The following is an 18,574-nucleotide window of genomic DNA, read 5'->3' as shown; positions in this document are numbered from 1 at the left end:
TTTGCTTTGATTTTCCAATGAAGTAGTGAGCAAGCTGTCCAAAGGGTGTGCAGAAGATAAGGTTCCTCAAGAGTGGAGGTAACTCCTTGGAGGAACCAAGAACTCACTGTCTTTTATACCTTTGGGTCAGAGAGGGGCCATGACAACTTTCCGAGGTCTTCCTGCTGCCTTCTAAGGGATCCCTTGCCTCACCTCAGACACATACTTCTGTGTTCTCTTTCTATTTCTATATCATTAGGGCTTCAAAAGGCCTTTCTTATAACCTACCACAGACCCTACAGAGTAAATATCGTGATTTCCACTTGACAGATGAGGAAATGAAAGCTGAAAGAGGTGGAGTGATTACAGCTAGTAAGGATAAGGCCAAGATTCAAACCCAAAGCTTGTGCTTTTTGGATACGGCCTTATGGGTCATTTAGTCAAACTCTTTAATTTTACAAATGAGAAAACAGCCCTGAAAGGTAAATGACTTGTCCAAGGACACACAACTTATTAATTAGCAGAGACAGGCCTAGAACTTGTGTCCTGAGAGTCCCTGCCCACTGCACCAGCCTGCTGTCAGCTAAGAGGTGGGCCCAGTTGGTCCTATCAGTCCAGTGTTGGCCCGTGGCCCCGCAAACAAGCAGCGCCATCTTGGTGTGCTGTTAACCCCTAAGAGAGAAGCGTTAGGTTGGGAATTGGCCACAGTGCTCATCACAGACTTAGTTTGCTAATGTGCTGATGGTGCTTGTGCACTGGCTGGTTGCTACACAACCAGAGTCCCCGAAGGCACAGTGCCTTGTGCAGAGAACATATCAGTAATTTATTTCCTAGCCTGGTGAGTTTCCATTTTCTCTCATATAAGGCAAATTTATTTGGAAAGAGGCCAGTTATTTCAAGTAATGAAAAACTCCTACTCCCAAAGTCCCCCGTGTCAAGACAAGAGTATAAATGTAGAGATGATGTGGGAGCCTGGGGTGCCAAAATGGTTGGGCCACTGTACAGTTGGGATGGCCAGATTACAGTGGACAGAATGAGAGGCAGGTGGAGGAAGTAAAGCCCGCCCACCTGTGACACCATCTTTTTATTTTTAGTACATTTATTTTGTGTCTCAAGCAAAGCATAGTATTTTCCTAAATATTTTTCCAGCAACATCGGTGACAAGTTTTTAAAATTTAAATGTGCTGTTGAAGAAGGTGTGCCATCTTAAGTGAATGTTATAACTTACAGGGGCCAATTCTCCCCACCCTACTCCCTGTGCCCCACTGCTTCTCTCTCTTTATTTTATGCTCTCAGGCACTGAGAAAATAGGATTCTCATAGCAGAGAATTGCTTTTCTGCACATTTATCTAGAATGGCTAACGCTATTAGGTGAGGACTTCCTATATGTATGCCTATGATTTAAATCATTTTGTATTGAATGTATTGTCTCATTTCAATTTTTATTTTTGGCTGCACCACGGGGCATGCGGGATCTCAGTTCTGTGCCCCCTGCAGGGGAAGTGCAGAGTCTTAACCACTGGACCACCAGGGAAGTCCCTCATTTCAATATTTTAAAATCACACTCTCCCACTTCTATGGTTAAGGGATATTATAAGTGTTTTTTTTTTTTTTTTTTTTTTTTTTTTCGGTACGCGGCCCTCTCACTGTTGTGGCCTCTCCCATTGCGGAGCACAGGCTCCGGACGCGCAGGCTCAGCGGCCATGGCTCACGGGACCAGCCACTCCGCGGCATGTGGGATCTTCCCGGACCTGGGCACGAACCCCTGTCCCCTGCATCGGTAGGCGGACTCCCAACCACTGCGCCACCAGGGAAGCCCTATAAGTGTTTTTTAAAAATTTCTTTTAGCTGCAGAACCTTTTCTTTAAGCAAAACATTACGAAGCCCAAGTATGTAAAATAGGTAAAAGGTGGCGGCTGAGGTGCAAAAGTCTGACAGCTCAGCTCTTCGTTCCTTCTACCCGCTCTGCACCCTCTCCAGCCCCCAGGCCCTGCTCAGACCCCTGCCCAGGGCAGGGCAGTGCCAAGTGTGGATATACCCCAGGCCCTGGGGTTTCAAAGGCCCCTCTGAGCTTAGTGATTTGCCAAAAAATCTCATTCACTCCTCAAATTTTTTCAAAAGAAGGAAAGCTCATCTTTCTCAGTTACCCGTCCAATTGCTTTGGAAAAAAACTGAGGACAGAGACTGCTTTCCATATTGGTTAGGTAACATCAATAGGGACTTTAAAAAAATTGTGATACATGATTGCTAAAAATTGGTAATTTGCTAAATACTGACAAATAGGAAGAAGGGAGAAAAATGACACATTATGCAAAGACAGCCACTGTTAATTTTTAAAATGTAAATGTGATTGAAATCTAACAAACATATAGGAAAGTGCAGATGTCATAAGTGTACAGTGCCATGAATTTCCACAAAGTGAAGATACCCGTGCAATTGACACCCAGCTCATGAACACTTTATATTTAGATGAATTTCTTCTGAGTCCTTTTCCTCTGCATAGTTTCTTGTTTGTTTTTATGTAGCCATGATTATTCTGTCTCTACAGCTCTGAATCCTGCCTTATAACTTTAGTATCAGTTATATAACATAAGCACTTCTTCCCATTATTACAAATTCTTTGTAAACCTCACTTTCATCACTCCTCCATTAGGTGGCTATAATACCCAAGATCACTTAACCAACCTCCTATTATTGGGCATTTGGGTTGTTGTTTTGCTTTTGTAAATAACACTGTGTTGAACATCTTTGTGCATAAAGCTTTTTCCGCAGCTATGCTCTTTCCTGAGGGTATATTCCCAGGAGTGGAATTCTTGGGTCAGAGGATCTGAATATTTTGAAATCCAGAGCATAATGACTCTATCCTCAGTTCTCTCATGAGGGAGAAGGATTCCACCCAGGGACACAGCGTAGCTCCAGTAAGCACCCCTGCTGTGTTCCCTTCCTGTGCAGTGCCTGAATGGTGAAGCCTAAGTCACATTCTGCAGATTGTTTATTCCATTTGGATAACAGGCTAAGAGCCAATGGCAGATTTGGAGCCAACTATCAATTATTTATCATAACAAGGACAGGAGTAGCCTGTCGATATAAAAAGAAACCTAAGGAAAATCCCCAAACCTTGTTTTTGACATTGGTTTCCCCTCTTCCCTCCCAGCCCTTCCTGGAGTAGCTGACATTTGGTAGAACTGAGGGAGACCACCTTGCTCCCACTTTGAGGTCAATGGGCGATAAGTTAATAGGCGACAAAGTGGGAAGCAGGAGGGGGAGATGAGCTGCCCCACCCAACAGAAGGGCCCCTTCAGGGAGGAGACCTGACTGTACCTTTGAAGATTGCTATCACCATCTCATCTTTCTCTGGGCTGTCAAGTGACTTTTCTCAGTTACTGAGCCCTGGCTTTGGGCCCAGAATGGAGCAGGGTGAACGAAGCTATGATCAGAGAGATGTCTATCTCCTTCCTGTTTAACATTGACTTTCCTGTCAGATGAGTCACTTGTGCCCAAGTGGTGCCCACGGCCGAGTCTGTGAGAACATGCCAGCATGGTGTGAGGGGACCCAGAGGTGTAAGGAGAATTGGGGACGCCGGGAATATTGGAAGCAAGAGGAGCAGGAGGGCTGCTGAGGGAGCAGTACAGCCTTTTCCCTGCCATTAAAGGCAGCTGCCAATTCTCTACCTCTAGCCAGTGTTAATTTGACTGAGGGGCCCCTCTGGGTAGCCTCTGGAGCAGGACAAACTAAATTCTCGGTGCTATAAAGGGGCATTCAAAGCCACACTCTCAAAGCCTCAGTTTCCCCATTGGTAAACTGGACCCACAACACATACCTATTCTCTTGGGGTATTTTATTTATTCATTTATTTTTGGCTGCGTTGGTCTTCGTTGCTGTGCGCGGACTTTCTCTAGTTGCGGCGAGCGGGGAGTACTCTTTGATGCGGTGCGCAGGCTTGTCATTGTGGTGGCTTCTCTTGTTGCGGAGCATGGGCTCTAGGCGTGTGGACTTCAGTAGTTGTGGCTTGCGGGCTGTAGAGCACAGGCTCAGTAGTTGTGGCGCACAGGCTTAGTTGCTCCACGGTATGTGGTATCTACCTGGACCAGGGCTTGAACCCGTGTCCCCTGCATTGGCAAGCGGATTCTTAACCACTGCACCACCAGGGAAGCCCTCTTGGGATATTTTTGATGACTCTTCAGAGGATTGTGTAACTCCTGGTAACAATAAACAGCCAATGAATAAATAGTTATCACTTCTTGGAGCTGAAACCCAGGAGCGCCAGGCCACCAGGGCCGCCAGCTGTTGGTGTTTTTCTCGCGGGTTTATCACAGAGGGAACTCAACATTTGCATGGTTTGTCTTTGTGTGTCTGTGTGAAGGTTCAAGAAGACGGGGAAGCTGCAGGCTCTGAAAGAAGGCAAGACGAGCGTGCACCCACCGTATTCTTTGGGACAGCTGGTCCCTGAGAGGCCCAAGCCCACCCCAGTGCTTGTGCCCCTCATCTCCCTGCCGGTGTCCCCCAGCAGCCTTGGGTCTGACACCACCTCAAGGACTAGCCGACCAGATGCCAGTGGCCCTCAGAGACCTTATGACGTCAGCAACAGAGACTACTTCTTCCCCAGATAGCTGGCTGGCCGGGTGGCACCTGGCAGCCTGGGGTGTCAGGCCCCCCGGACTGTGTGGATGCCGAAGCACAAACTGGCCTAGCAAAGACGCTCCTCGCTGCCGTGCCGGCTCACCTCGGGTGCTCGCGGCCTCTGGCTTCGCCTCTACAGGAGGGCCTCGCAGAAAGTTCTGTGCTGGGTGAAAAAAAGGTTTGCTGCGTCTGTTCAGAAGGAAGAGGTGGTTGAGTTTTTGAACCACTCTTCCCCCAGTGCCCTGCTTACAGGGCTTAGAGTGAACTCAGGCCCCCGTGAAGAGAGGGGTGTCAAGACTCTCCCAGACGCTCAGGTGGGCAGAGCCAGGTGGCTGCACAGGCCTCAGACTCCCCCCTGGGCTTGGCGTGGACAAGTTGCTGGCCGCCCGCGCACCCCGACCCACCTCCAGGAGCTGCGCCCTCAGGCGGGTGGGATGAACGTCCAGCCGAAGACTCCGCGAGTCGCTTATCTCTTGGCCCACCGCACAGCTTCATCTTCTAAGCTTCTTGAAGCCCAAGTGCCTTCTCAATTCAGTTTTGCTAGGCCTGAGATTGGCTTTTCTTAAACCACCGTGGCTGGGGGAAACGTCTCACCTGCTTTTCTTCACTGAACAGCTGAGAGGGGGGTGATTGTATCTCAGGGCCTGATGGTTTGAAATGGAATTATAATCAGTTCCTCATTAGCATTTTTCTAAATGTGAATGATAGTCCAAGCGCTTGCTGAATCCAGAAGCAGTTGCACTGGCTCCAGGTCCCTTTTTGGATCCCAGGACTTCAGGAAAGAAGCCGTGGGGAAGGAGGGGAGTGGTGGGGACAGGGTCTCCATGCTTGTCTGTCACAGCATTGCTGAGGGGGACAGCGGCCTCTGCAAACCACCATTCTCCATTCTCCCCCTCCCCTGGCCCCCCAAAATGAGAACTGGCATGAGGGAGGGCTTCTGCCAGTGGTGAAATCAAAGCTGCCTTATTCCGGCTTTGTTTATTTTAGTTTCAGCGGAGCCTGAGTAACCAGGGAAGGTAATATTTATGCAGAAAGACAAAAGAACCCGGCAAGAATGGATTTTAATTTGGTTTTTAAAAAAACTGCTGACTATTTTATCTTCAGAGGGTGGAAGATCCAGTATTAGCTGAGTGTCAGTATAGAAATAATGGGGGAAAAGCACGATAGCTTTGTTTAACACAAAACTGAGTCAAGTGGAAAAGGGGGAGAAAAGGAGATTTTGCCCTATTAGAGAAGAGACTCTGGTTTCATTCTAAATTTTGTTTTTGCCTTAAAAAGTGAAAAAAAAAAGTCTGCCTCTTCTCTAATTTAGCGGAAAAGCAGCTTGTTACTACTCCCCCAGGCGGCTGAGAAGGAAACGGTGTCCAGCTCGTGTCACGGTGCTGGGAAGCAAGCCTCCCACGATTACCCAGCAGGTCAGCTGAAAATCCCCACCCCTGAAAGCCACGAGCCCTCGGGTATCAGAGGAGGTTCATTAGAGGAAACACAACAGCCCTAAACTTGGTGCCTTCCTCTCTTTAGTTAGTTCCTTGAATGTGATTCAGTTCAGCTAGTATTGAAGCACCGAGTAAATGTCTAGCCGTGACACTGCAGTAACCACTTCAGTTCACTTTTCCGTCTGGGCTTTGAAAATTCAGTGATGTTCGTGGTTACCCAAACAAGCACCCTCAAGTATTCTGGGATGTCCCAGAATGAAGCTGTGATTAAAATCAGTCGTGTAACCACCACTAAAAATTTACCAGACCACAAAACTTTTCTAGTAGTCTCCCCTTTTAGAAAAATAACCACCAGCACCAGATAGGTGGGGAAAGGATGGAAATGACCATGTTTTATTTACCGTTTGCCAGGTTCAAACTGTTAGGATGTTGGACTACGCGGTGATTTTCATTGCTGGCTTTGGCTGTAAATTTCAGACCCTGTTGCTGCTTCTGGCAGCTGATGTTAACTTGACAAAAGTGAGGCAGGTGGTTTTGTTTTGTTTTGTTTTTCTCTAAATTTTCCTTGACTGCGAACAGCAAAAATGCTGTTAAAGGGAAATATAAAAAATGAGAATCTGCACGAGATAGGGTGATTCTGTGCCCACGGTTCTTTAAGTCTTGACAAAGTTTTACCCACGTGTAATTTTACCAGAGCCAGGCGGAGCGGTGCTAGTGGAAGATGTGAAATCCAGATAGCTCATGATTGCTGAGAGCTAGGCAGCTTTGATCTCCAAATTGTTATTGCTTTCATTATTATTGGAACGGAACTGCGTTTTTTTTTAATTGAAGAGGGTTTTTTTCCCTTTTTTTTTATAAGCTAGTATAGATGAAGGAAAAATATTTGTCTTCTCTGGGTCGTAGGCCTTGCTCAGTGTACACAGGTATACACCCTAAGCTTTCTCTGTCCTTGAATCTGTGGTCAGTGAATGTGTTTCAATCCACAGGTCATCCTTACCTGTGTTTCTGCAGCACACGTGCTGCCTTTTATCCTCAACAGTGATGCTACTCACCGAATATCTGTAGCCATCTGCTACACAGCCAGATGTGAAATGTTATTAGCACAGCGACAATTTTTGTTAAAGATGGGCAACTTATCCTGCTGGGTGGGAAAAGTTGAAAATATGCTAGATCAAGGTCTCAATTAAAGTGGTCATTAATTTTTGTAGCATTAATGAAAAAAAAAAGGTCAAGGAGGTAGCATTGAATGTGTCAACACAGCCCTTGGTGGCTCTGAGAGCTCTTTGCCCTGAGGGAGCCTGGCCCTTGCAGTTTGTTGGCTAGGCTCTTGGCTCACCCCGAGTGTCCGCCATTTCCCAGCTGCCCCCAAGGGAAGGAAACACCGTTATGAGGGGTGGAATCTGATGCTGGAATGGACTGGGAGCCCACCCGGTGGTGGACAGAGCTGAGCAGGGCAGGCTGGGAGTGGTCATGGTTTGTGGGTTTCGTGCAGAATGTTCAGGAATGTCTTGGCTGGCTGCTTTAGTGCTGAGCTGTATCGCTTCATCAAAGGCACTTAAGATTGACCCAGTCGGGGAGGAGTTGGTGAGAAATTTATCTTAATTTGGAGAAGCAGGGGCAACTGGTGGTCCTTGGGAGCGGGAACCTGGATCCCAGCCTTCCGTGCAGCAGTTGGCAGTGAGGCTGTTGCTGAAAGGGAGCCCAGCTGGCTCAGCTTCTGTGCCAGACACTCCTGAGCATCCCCGAAAGGTCCTTCCAGCATCGTGTCCTTGGTGTAGCCTGGCCCCAGCGCCAGTGAGTTTCTATGGCAACCTTAATGATTATTAAGGAACATTGTCAGTTGTCTGAACATATGCTCAAATGCAGATCTACTTCAGAAGGAAAGGATTGGAACAGCATGTAGCAAGGCTGTTAATTAATAGAGAAACCATATTTGGCTGGAGATCACACATCCGTTAAATAGAATACCTCAACTTTACATTGTTTTTTTCTGGAGAGAAATAATAGTTTTAAGTTTTTGTTTTTATTTTTTTACTTAATTATCTGAAAGCAAATACCAAAGGCTGATGATGTCTGTATATGGGGCAAAGGGTCAGTATGATGTTTTTCAATGTTTTCTCTTTTTACCAGCTACTTTGCTTTTAAAGTGAAAATTGTAAATGTTTGAAATAAATAAGTTCTAAAATTATGCTTGAGAGGTAATTTATGCTTTGGCACCTGGGTCATTTCAAGGAAAGACTTGAATGATTATGGGGGAAAGGGGTAAGGAAAGATGGGTTTAAAATTAAGGAGGACCCTTTTGGGGTGAGCTTCTCCTTAATGCAGGATTAAATTACCTCTGGGAAAAAAATCAGGTAAGTTTAAGAAATAAGTAGCAATCTCTCAAAGACTTTAATGATGAAAGTATTTCCCCAAATGAGCCCTGGGGTTTCTGGAAGGGGCGTGGTTGCTTCTGCCATGTTTACATCATTAGCAGGTGATGAACCTGTGGGGAAGGAAAAGGAAGGGCCATTATTCATCAGAAGACTGTTTATTGGACAGGGGGGTGTTAACGGAATCACAAAGGCAACCTTGTACTTCTTGATCATCAGATAGGCTGCATCTGTCCCCTATTGAAAAGGGTCCTCAATAGGAAAAACTTGGGACACAGCCATCCCATATCTTCCAAACAGAGGAAAGTCATCGTGTGGTTGCTCTGTGGATAAGAGTTGCTGTGTAAACAGTTCAGGGCTGGGGAGGAGGAAACTGCATGGAAACCTGGAAATTGTGTAACTCAGACCAAAAGCTGAAGTGTGAGGCCCTGCTGTGTGACCCCACCCCACCCCTGGCTGCCTGGGCAATCAGAGGAAAGCCTCACGACCACACCTACAGCGCCCATCGACTCCTTGAGGATGCCACTGTCTCATTTAAGGTTGGTCCCTGTCTTGCAGAAAGTGACACAGGAAACAGATGTCCCTATGGTGGCTTGGCTGTGTGGGCCCCACGGAGGGTGCAGGAGTGGGGGTAAGGGGCAGGAAATGGGAGAGGGTGCCTCCCTCTTCTCCACGGTGTCACTGTTAGGATGACATGCTTACGATGCTCTTTCCAGAAGAATTTGGGGGAGCAGATGGTGAATCTTGTAGAGGATGGCAAGGAACACTCAGTTCCTGGAACAGCCACTAAGGAAAGCGTTTTTCTTATTTATTAATGCATAAGGAGACCGAACCTTTCTCCATGTCTGTGAGAAGCACAGGCCAGCGGCAGGGAACTGTGTGCCTTCCTGCAGTAGCAGAAGTGTGCCGTTGAAGGGCCTTAAACTGGTCCATGCAGTGTTCAAGGGCTGGGCTGGGGGCACAGCAGCCCCTCCGGCAGAGTAGTGACCAGGTGGGCTGCCTGAGTAGCCTGTCGCTTTAAACAGTCCTGAGCGTGAGGGCGAGCCCTGCACTGTGCTTCAAATACTGCCAACCCCTCCTTTCTCTGTGAAAGTTCTGTCTTCTTGCTGATGTGTTAGTGAAAAACAACAGAACAACCTCAGCCACATCTTATTTCATACCAGCAGTTTTCCGTGACCATCCAAGACAGGAATACAATGAAGTTTTTCAGTAAAATCTGGAAACACTCATACTATGGGAATATGCAATATTCAGTTAGGATATTTCTTCTAAGGTAACTTCAAATTGCTGAGTAAAGCTGCCCAATGTCCACAAAGAAAATAGCCTACTATTTTCTTTTTTTTAAATTTATTTTATTGAAGTATAGTTGATTTCCAACGTTGTGTTAATTTCTACTGTAGAGCAAAGTGATTTAGTTATACATATAGACATTCTTTCTCATATTATTTTCCGTTATGGGTTATCACAGGGTGTTGACTACAGCTCCCTGCGCTATACAGTAGGACCTGGTTGTTTACCCATTCTATATAGTTTGCATCTGGGAATTCCCTGGCGGTCCAGCGGTTAGGACTTGGTGCTTTCACTGCTGTGGGCCCAGGTGCGATCCCTGGTTGGGGAACGAAGATCCGACAAGCCATGCTGCATGGCCAAAAACAAAAATTTGCATCTTCTTATCCCAAACTCCCAATCCTTCCCTCCCCCACCCCTACCCCCTTGGCAACCACAGTCCATTTTAATATTTCATTACGATGTTTTAAAGAATGAAATTTACTGGGAGGACAGTTGAATTCTATTTTGGTTTTTAAATGCCTGTGCTGCACAATGAGGGTTTTGCAATGATGAATGGTGTAAGTGGGACGTTCTGGGGTCTGTGCCCAACCATAGACGAAGAGAGGAGGGAAAGGTAGAGGAGGCCGGCGTGCGCACAGCCACTTGTGTGGGCAGCATGTTTGCCCTGCAGAGCGCAGGTATACACGGGTGTACACTGGAGTCACCACAACCGAGCAGGGATTCCAGATCAGTCTGATGTGGACTGAGATGCTTCTGAGGAAGGTGGTGGTAATGGACCCTGAGGGTGACTGTGGACCGTGATTGTTTCTATGATGAGGTGGGTGTTCTGGGGCCTCGGACTTCAGGCCTTGGCGAACTTCAGTGGATCATGTCCATGGATGGGTCCAGGAATTAGAGGCAGCCCAGGCTCCACCCCCAGGCCCTCTGAATCACAAAAGTGGGTGTCTGTTTACCTGAGTGTAAGGTCCTCAATTTCTCCTGCTGTGCAGCCAGCTCTGAGGGTCTCTGTGCTGGAGACCACAGGGCAGGAGGTGAGATTCTATAGCAACATGTTACTGTGGGTACTAATTGGGTAACAAAATCTGTGGACAGCAAAGAGCTACACCACCGGCCCTACTGGTTACCTAGAAGGCCACCATCCCCTTTTGGTCAAGGTGGTCTATTAAAATTAGCTAATAGGGCTTCCCTGGTGATGCAGTGGTTGAGAATCTGCCTGCTAATGCAGGGGACACGGGTTTGAGCCCTGGTCTGGGAGGATCCCGGTACTAATTGGGTAACAAAATCTGTGGACAGCAAAGAGCTACTCCACCGGCCCCACTGGTTACCTAGAAGGCCACCATCCCCTTTTGGTCAAGGTGGTCTATTAAAATTAGCTAATAGGGCTTCCCTGGTGGCACAGTGGTTGAGAATCTGCCTGCTAATTCAGGGGACACGGGTTCGAGCCCTGGTCTGGGAGGATCCCACATGCCGCAGAGCAACTAGGCCCGTGAGCCACAACTACTGAGCCTGCGTGTCTGGAGCCTGTGCTCCGCAACAAGAGAGGCTGCGATGAAGAGTGGCCCCCGCTTGCCACAACTAGAGATAGCCCTCGCACAGAAACGAAGACCCAACACAGCAAAAATAAATTAATTAATTAATAAACTCCTACCCCCAACATCTTAAAAAAAAATTAGCTCACGATAACGACAACCGTTTATGGACCCTCCACCATGTGCTTGACAAACAGGATATTCTTTCTCATAATGGCACTGCAAGGAAAGTGTTTTCACCTGTTTACAAGTGAGGTCACAGAGGCTCATATTGGTGAAGATAGTGATCTAAGACACCTGAGTTAAGAGGCTGACCTAGACCCCAAACCTATGTCTGCCTTACTCCAAGGCCAGTGCTCTTTGTGTGGCCCCTCAGCCCCTGGTGACAATGAAGATGGGCCTATCTTTCCAACCCCTTTTCCAGGCCAGGTGCCCTCACCTGTGCTGGGTGGGGCCTGGCCCACTCACCCCTGCGGAGAGATGGACCTGGATTCCTCATTGGGTTTATCACACCTGTCAGTGTGGGAGCTGAGACCCTGGGAGTCTGAGCCACACGCCGGTGGCCTCAGCGTGTCCCTGAGGCCACCAGGCCCCGGCGCTGCTCACATAACAGGCAGCCACAGAGAAGATGGGCCACAAAGGGGAGGGGCAGCAAGCAGCTCCTTACACTTAATGGTCCTTGATCAGAAACCAAACCAAACCACTTCCCCTTCTCTGCATCAGCCCTTTATCTATTCCTCTGAACTCTGTGTTCTGTTGCTTCCTTGGTGTGAACTTTAATGAACTTCCTTGAAATCCCCTAACTGTGCTTTTTTTATGGCGTGGGAATCTTTTTCTGTCCACTGCCTCTGAAAGGGTGAACGATCACCACACTAAGAGGTGGTTCTCTCTGGGCCATGAGATCCATTCAACCACCACGCCGGCTGCAGGGATATAAGAGGAATCAATTCCTCCCCCAAGTGTCACTGAGCCACACAATTAAGGTGCAAACGCTCTCTGGGAGCAAGTGACTAATCTGGTCTAGGGAGTCGGGGAAGGAAGTGATAGGGAGAGTGAAGACGGAGGAGGAGGGCTCCGGGTGGAGGGGGCGGCCCAGGGAGGCTGCTGGTGCAGGGCCTGGGGCTGGGGGGGAGGCCTGCCTTGGACATGCTCTGTGGTGAGCAATCTTTTGATATCCTAAGAGCATTAGGGAGCTGCTTGAAGACCAGATTTGCACGTTCTTTTTTCTTTTACGCATATTAAAATTTTTTTCATGAGCCTGTATGTTTTTACAACTAGAGTAAGCTTTTCACTAACTAACTATAATCCCTCTGTTTTGGGATAGTTCAGCCAGGTTGTACTGCTTATGAAAAATTATTTATTAAAAAGTGCAAGACGGGACTTCCCTGGCGGCAAGGAATCTGGTTAAGAATTCACCTGCCGGGGTTTCCCTGGTAGCTCAGTGGTTAAGAATCCGCCTGCCAATGCAGGGGACACGGGTTTGAGCCCTGGTCCGGGAAGATTCCACATGCCGCAGAGAAACTAAGCCCGTGTGCCACAACTACTGAGCCCACGTGCCACAACTACTGAGCCTGTGCTCTAGAGCCCACGAGCCACAACTACTGAGCCCACGTGCCACAACTACTGAGCCTGCGCTCTAGAGCCCGCGAGACGCAACTACTGAGCCCACGTGCCACAACTACTGAGCCTGCGCTCTAGAGCCTGCGAGCCACAACTGCTGAGCCCACATGCCAAAACTACTGAAGCCTGCGTGCCTAGAGCTCGTGCTCCGCAACGAGAGAAGCCACCGCAATGAGAAGGCTGCCCACCGCAGCGAAGAGTAGCCCCAGCTCACCGCAACTAGAAAAAGCCCGCATGCAGCAACAAAGATGCAATATAGCCAAAAATAAATAAATAAAATTTTAAAAAATGCTTAAAAAAGTACTCTATTGCTAAAAAGTGCTAACCAGTGTCTGAGCCTTCAGTGAGTTGTACATAATCTTTGCTGGTGGAGGGTCTTGGCTCATTGTTGATGGTGCTGACTGATCAGGTGGTGGCTACTGAAGGTCGGGATAGTGGTGGCAATTTCTTAAAATAAGACAACAATGAAGTTTGCTGCATGCATTGACTCTTCCTATCATGAATGATATCTCTGTAGCCTGCAATGCTGTTTGATAGCATTTTACCCACAATAGACCTTCTTTCAAAACTGGAGTCAATCCTCTCAAACCCTGCTGTTGGTTTATCAACTAAGTTTATGTAATAGTCCAAATCCTCTGTTGTCATTTCAACAACTGTCACAGTTTCTTCACCAGGAGTAGAAGAAACATCTACCTCTCTGCTCATCCATAAGAAGCATCTCCTCATCCATTAAAGTTTTTTCATGAGATTATAGCAATTCAGTCATATATTCAGGCTCCACTTCCAATTCTAGTTCTCTTGCTATTTCCACCACACCTGCAGTTACTTCCTCCACTGAAGTCTTGAGCCCTTCCAAGTCATCCGTGAGGGTTCCAATCAACTTCTCCCAAACACCTGTTAATGTTGATATTTTGATCTCTTCCCATGAACCACAAATGTTCTTAATGGCAACCAGAATGGCAAATCCTTTCCAGAAGGTTTTCAATTTTCTTTGTCCAGATCCATCAGAGGAATCACTATCTACAACAGCTAGAGCCTTATGAAATATATTTCTTAAAGACTAAGACTTGAAAGTTGAAATTACTCCTTGATCCATGGGCTGCAGAGTGGATGTTGTGCTAGCAGGCATGAAAACAACATTAATCTCGTACATCTCCATCAGAGCTCTTGGGTGACCAGGTTCATCGTCAATGAGCAGTAATATCTTGAAAGGAATCTTTTCTCCTGAGCAGTAGGTCTCAACAGTGGGCTTTGTCAACAGATGTGCTGTCATCCAGGCTTTGTTGGGCCATTGATAGAGCACAGGTGCAGTTGATTTAGCATAATTCTTAAGGGTCCTAGGGTTTTTGGAATGGTAAATGAGCATCAGCTTCAAGTCACCAGGTGCATTAGCCCCTAACAAGAGTCAGCCTGTCCTTTGAAGCTCTGAAGCCAGGCATTGACTTCTCCTCTCTAGCTATGGAAGTCCTAGATGGCATCTTCTTCCAATAGAAGGCTGTTTTGTCTACACTGAAAATCTGTTTAGTGTAGCCACCTTCATTAATGATCTTAGCTAGATCTTCTGGATAACTTGCTGTAGCTTGTACATCAGCACTCGCTGCTTCGCCTTGTACTTCGATGTTAAACCTCATGAAGCAACCTCTGCTAGCTTCAAATTTTTCTTCTGCAACTTCTTCACATCTCTCAGCCTTCATAGAACTGAAGAGAGTTAGGGCCTTGCTCTGGATTAGACTTTGGCTTATGGGAATGTTGTGGCTGGTTTGACCTTCTATCCAGACCACTCAGACTTTCTCCATGTCAGCAATAGGGCTGTTTTACTTTCTTATCATTTGTGTGTTCACTGGAGTAGCACTCTTAATTTCCTTCAAGAACTTTTCCTTTTCATTCACAGCTTGGCTAAATGGCGCAAGAGGTCTAGCTTTCGGCCTGTCTCGGCTTAAGGCGTTGCCTTCCTCACTAAGCTTAATCATTTCTAGCTTTTGACTTAAAGTGAGAGACTCTTCCTTTCACTTGAACACTTAGAGGTCATTGTAGGGTTACCAATAGGCCTAATTTCAATATTACTGTGTCTCAGGGAATTGGGATGCCCGAGCAGGGGATGGGGGAAATGGCTAGTCAGTGGAGCAGTTAGTACACACACAACATTTATTAAGCCCATCATCTTATATGGGCATGGTTCATGGTGCCCCAAAACAATTACAAGAGTAACATCAAACACTACTGATCACAGATCACCACCACAAATATAATAATAAACAAGTTTGAAATACTATGAGAATTACCAAAATGAGACACAGAGACAGGAGGCGAGAGGATGTTGTTGGAAAAATGACACCAATAGACTTGCTCGATGCAAGGTTGCCATAAACCTTCAACTTGTAAAAATCGCAGTATCTGTGACGTGCATTAAAGTGCAATAATACGAGGTATGCCTGTCTAGGTACACCAATTAAGAGCCACTCCGGAATTAGACCTGGGCTGCAATCTGGGCTACTACTTACTATGTGACTGACCCAGTGTCTTTATCTGAAAAATGAGGTTACCTGGTTCACTGAGTTGTGGAGGATTAAAGCAAGATAATGTAGCATGAAAAGCATTTGTTTAGGAGCACACCTGGAGTGTAGCCAAGAGTCTATTCTCATTACTTACATCTTGGCCTTTCACAGGGTCAAAATTCCAATACTCAGCAAACCCTGGGCTCTTGTAAATGTGTTCAACCTGAATTCTGAAAGTAATTACTCAATTGCTGTGGTGATGTTGGGGAGGTGAGTATTTCTCAATGCAAACTTCCCTTTCGGTTAACACAGATGGGAAAAAACAATAAGCACCCAATGTACCACTGGGTGGCAGTTTATATAAATGTTCAATGGAAATTAAGACTTTGATAGTGAAAGACTCAACACTATAGCCTTCTTCTAGAGACTCAAATGAATCTATTTGTGCGTTTCTAAACAGTTGCTTCCAGTGGTGGTTCTCAGCCCTGGCTGGGTATCAGAATCACCTGGTAGAAGTTTAAAAAACTTAAGATTCATCACAGATTGCAGCATCACATCCCATGGATGGGCTGGGGGCATCTGTATAAATAACAAACAAGGGTAAAAACAAAAGCAAAGCCACAACTCTGACGCCTAGTCAGGGACAAGGACAAATGTAACAACCGCCTACTCAGGAAGAAGACGGCCGTGGAGAGGAAGAGGAGAGCTTCAGTGTGGTCCTGTTTTATTTGGGACGGAAAACATAATAGGAGGGCTCTAAAGGTGAACTCAGAAAAAAAATTAAAGTCACGTCTGCTGGTTATGTTCAAATGCGGTTTGTTTATACATTTCATCAACGGTGATTGCAAATGAAACTTTTGACTCTCTCTGCTATAGCAGAAAAGTGTTTTTTATGAAGGGAGGTGATTCTCAAAACTAATTGACTCAAGCAGAAACACTGGTTTTCCTGGAATAATGTTTATTTAAAGTTACATTTCAGAGTAAACCAATCTTCAGGCGGGCATGCAGCTTATATTGGCTACTGCAGTACATCCAGAAATTTTTATAAAATCTTTCTGATATAATATAAATTACTAAAGCACTACCGATAGGCACCAGTATTACATACAATCTTCAGATATTTTCAGAAGTTAAAACTATGTATTAGTTGATACTTAAAATGTTAAGGCCCCTGACAAAATAACTGAATGGGTAAGAACTTGACAAAATGAGATGCCTGTCTCAATGATCTGTTGCCAGCATATTCATTAAAATTTCAGATTCTAAACGACATGATCCAGCCATAGTCCAGAGGCCTCGTGACGATGGTTGTATTAGGTTGCAAATCACCCTTTCCGCAGGAAAGGGCAGATTTCAAGATGGCAACTGCTGTGTCATCATTTTCTTGCTAAGGACTGTATCAGAAATCCTTCAGAAAACCCTGCCCTAAATGCGCTTTGTTTTCCCACTGCAGTTTTCTTTCTCTCCATTAGATGGCAGTAACACACCACCGTTTTCTTTCTATAGCGTCAGAAATTAAGGAGAATAAATTAAGGTTCACTGCAGGCCAAGTTTCTCTAAGTCCAAATTAATGGGGGTACAAAAATTGGAGACAACAATAAAGAAGAGTGATTCTAAAGAGATCATAAGGCCAAAATAGTGCTGGTTACAGAAAATAAGAAAGAGACAACGAATGAATGAGACGTGTGAGAAAGGTATCAAATAAATTCTGCTAAATATTAAAAGGATGAGGAAAGAAGGGAAATGAAATATACCCCTAGACTGAAGGAAAAATGAGCCATTAACCTTTGACTAAAAAGGACATTTTAATAGAATAGAAATGCTACTCTCATTTAAAAAGCAACTTGAAGAATGTCTCAAATGCTCAGTTGTTCTTCTGAATTAAGTATTAAGATTTATTCACTAACAGTGGCCGTTAACAGACTAATGACATAGTCAAATGACCCAATTAATAACTTAGGATTATTTTCCTACCTATCTCAAAATCTTCTGGCTGTCCCTACGGATCATCTGCCCACCTCCCCGTCCTCTGGCAGAGGCCAATAAATGAGTAACAATTCCGCCAAGCATGGAGACTTTGAACAGATAAGAATAAAGGCTCTTTTTATATATGATTCTTAAGAAAGTACTTTGGATAACTAAAAAGGACACTTCCATCCTCAGAACAGAATAGGCATATCAGCATTTACCTTTCTGTACATATATTACCATTTCTCCATTATTTTATTCCTACTTATTTAAATACACCAACTCCAGTGGTTGAAATCCATCCTGATAGAAACAGCTATGGTAGCAAAATAAATAGAAGTGTCCCTTTACCCTCCGTTCTTATAGGCCTGAAATGAGCCAATGAAATAAACTCATAACCTGGAACAGAGCATTTTTTTAAAAGGAGGTGCGATAAAGGGGAAGGAACGGTTGTAGGAAGCTCCATGGATGCTAAAATTCAAGGCAAATGAGTACAAATTTGCTAGAAGACATTATTCTCTCCAGAAAGAATCAGAAAATATTCTGGGAGACTGAATGAATTCAAAAGAATTACGACTACAGGAAAATACTTGTATCAAGACAAAATGACAAAAAGCACAAGCATTCAGAGCTCAGAGAGGAGACATGTCAAGAGGGCTTCAGCTCAGCTGGCCCTGGAGGCTTAACAAGGAAGCCATTAGGGAAACCCTGCTGGGCCTAATTGTTTTTAGAACATATGGTACTTTGTGCCACCACCCAGCTGTGAATTCCCTGGCTTTTGTCAGCTTGTGTCACAACCTGAAGAAAATAGTAGCTTACCCCCCTTCTACGAATTTACTATATTTCTCCTTATTATAACCTCCTGTACAATTGTGAAGGAACTGGACCATATATAAACTCCACATCTCCACTTTTAATTATATAAAGAAAACAGCATGACTGTCACAGAAAAACAATATAGAGAAAGCACAATACTGAGCCTATGATAGAAGCTCAATAAATACTTAATGTATCAGGTCTGCTTTCAAAATGTTATTTCATTATTACATTCATCACAGTTGCTGGGTATGGGCCAAAAATCATTTAGTGCACAAAGAAAAAGTTTACAAAGCTTTCAGCATTTATTAAAATTAGGGTGACTGCTGTATTTCCTTTGTAGAATACGTTTAAGTAAAAAATAAGGTTTCATTTCTAGAATGTTGAACTGAAAATAAGTTTAACAGAATGAATTATTTGTATATGGAAGATAAATATTTGTTTAATG

The 18,574-nt window shown here is 45.3% G+C and overlaps 2 protein-coding genes and 1 pseudogene across 3 annotated transcripts in view; 2 read left to right on the top strand and 1 right to left on the bottom strand.

Annotated features, from left to right (window-relative positions):
• The window catches only part of IL6R (interleukin 6 receptor), a 50,643-nt gene extending 42,419 nt beyond the window's left edge, over positions 1 to 8,224 (top strand). For both annotated transcript variants that reach the window (XM_060137693.1, XM_060137686.1), the window contains one exon: positions 4,344 to 8,224. In XM_060137693.1, the coding sequence (XP_059993676.1) occupies positions 4,344 to 4,590 (247 nt within the window). In that variant the 3' untranslated portion in view covers positions 4,591 to 8,224. The remainder of the gene's footprint in view (positions 1 to 4,343) is intronic.
• TDRD10 (tudor domain containing 10) overlaps positions 1 to 18,574 on the top strand; it is a 97,226-nt gene that overhangs the window by 5,248 nt on the left and 73,404 nt on the right. The window lies entirely within an intron of this gene.
• LOC132516438 (tigger transposable element-derived protein 1-like) lies at positions 13,178 to 14,876 on the bottom strand (annotated as a pseudogene).

Source organism: Lagenorhynchus albirostris, chromosome 2, assembly GCF_949774975.1.
Source record: "Lagenorhynchus albirostris chromosome 2, mLagAlb1.1, whole genome shotgun sequence".
In the NCBI taxonomy this organism is placed as follows: domain Eukaryota; kingdom Metazoa; phylum Chordata; class Mammalia; order Artiodactyla; family Delphinidae; genus Lagenorhynchus; species Lagenorhynchus albirostris.
Note: the sequence above shows the minus strand (reverse complement) of the source record. Positions and strands in the feature narration are given on the sequence as shown.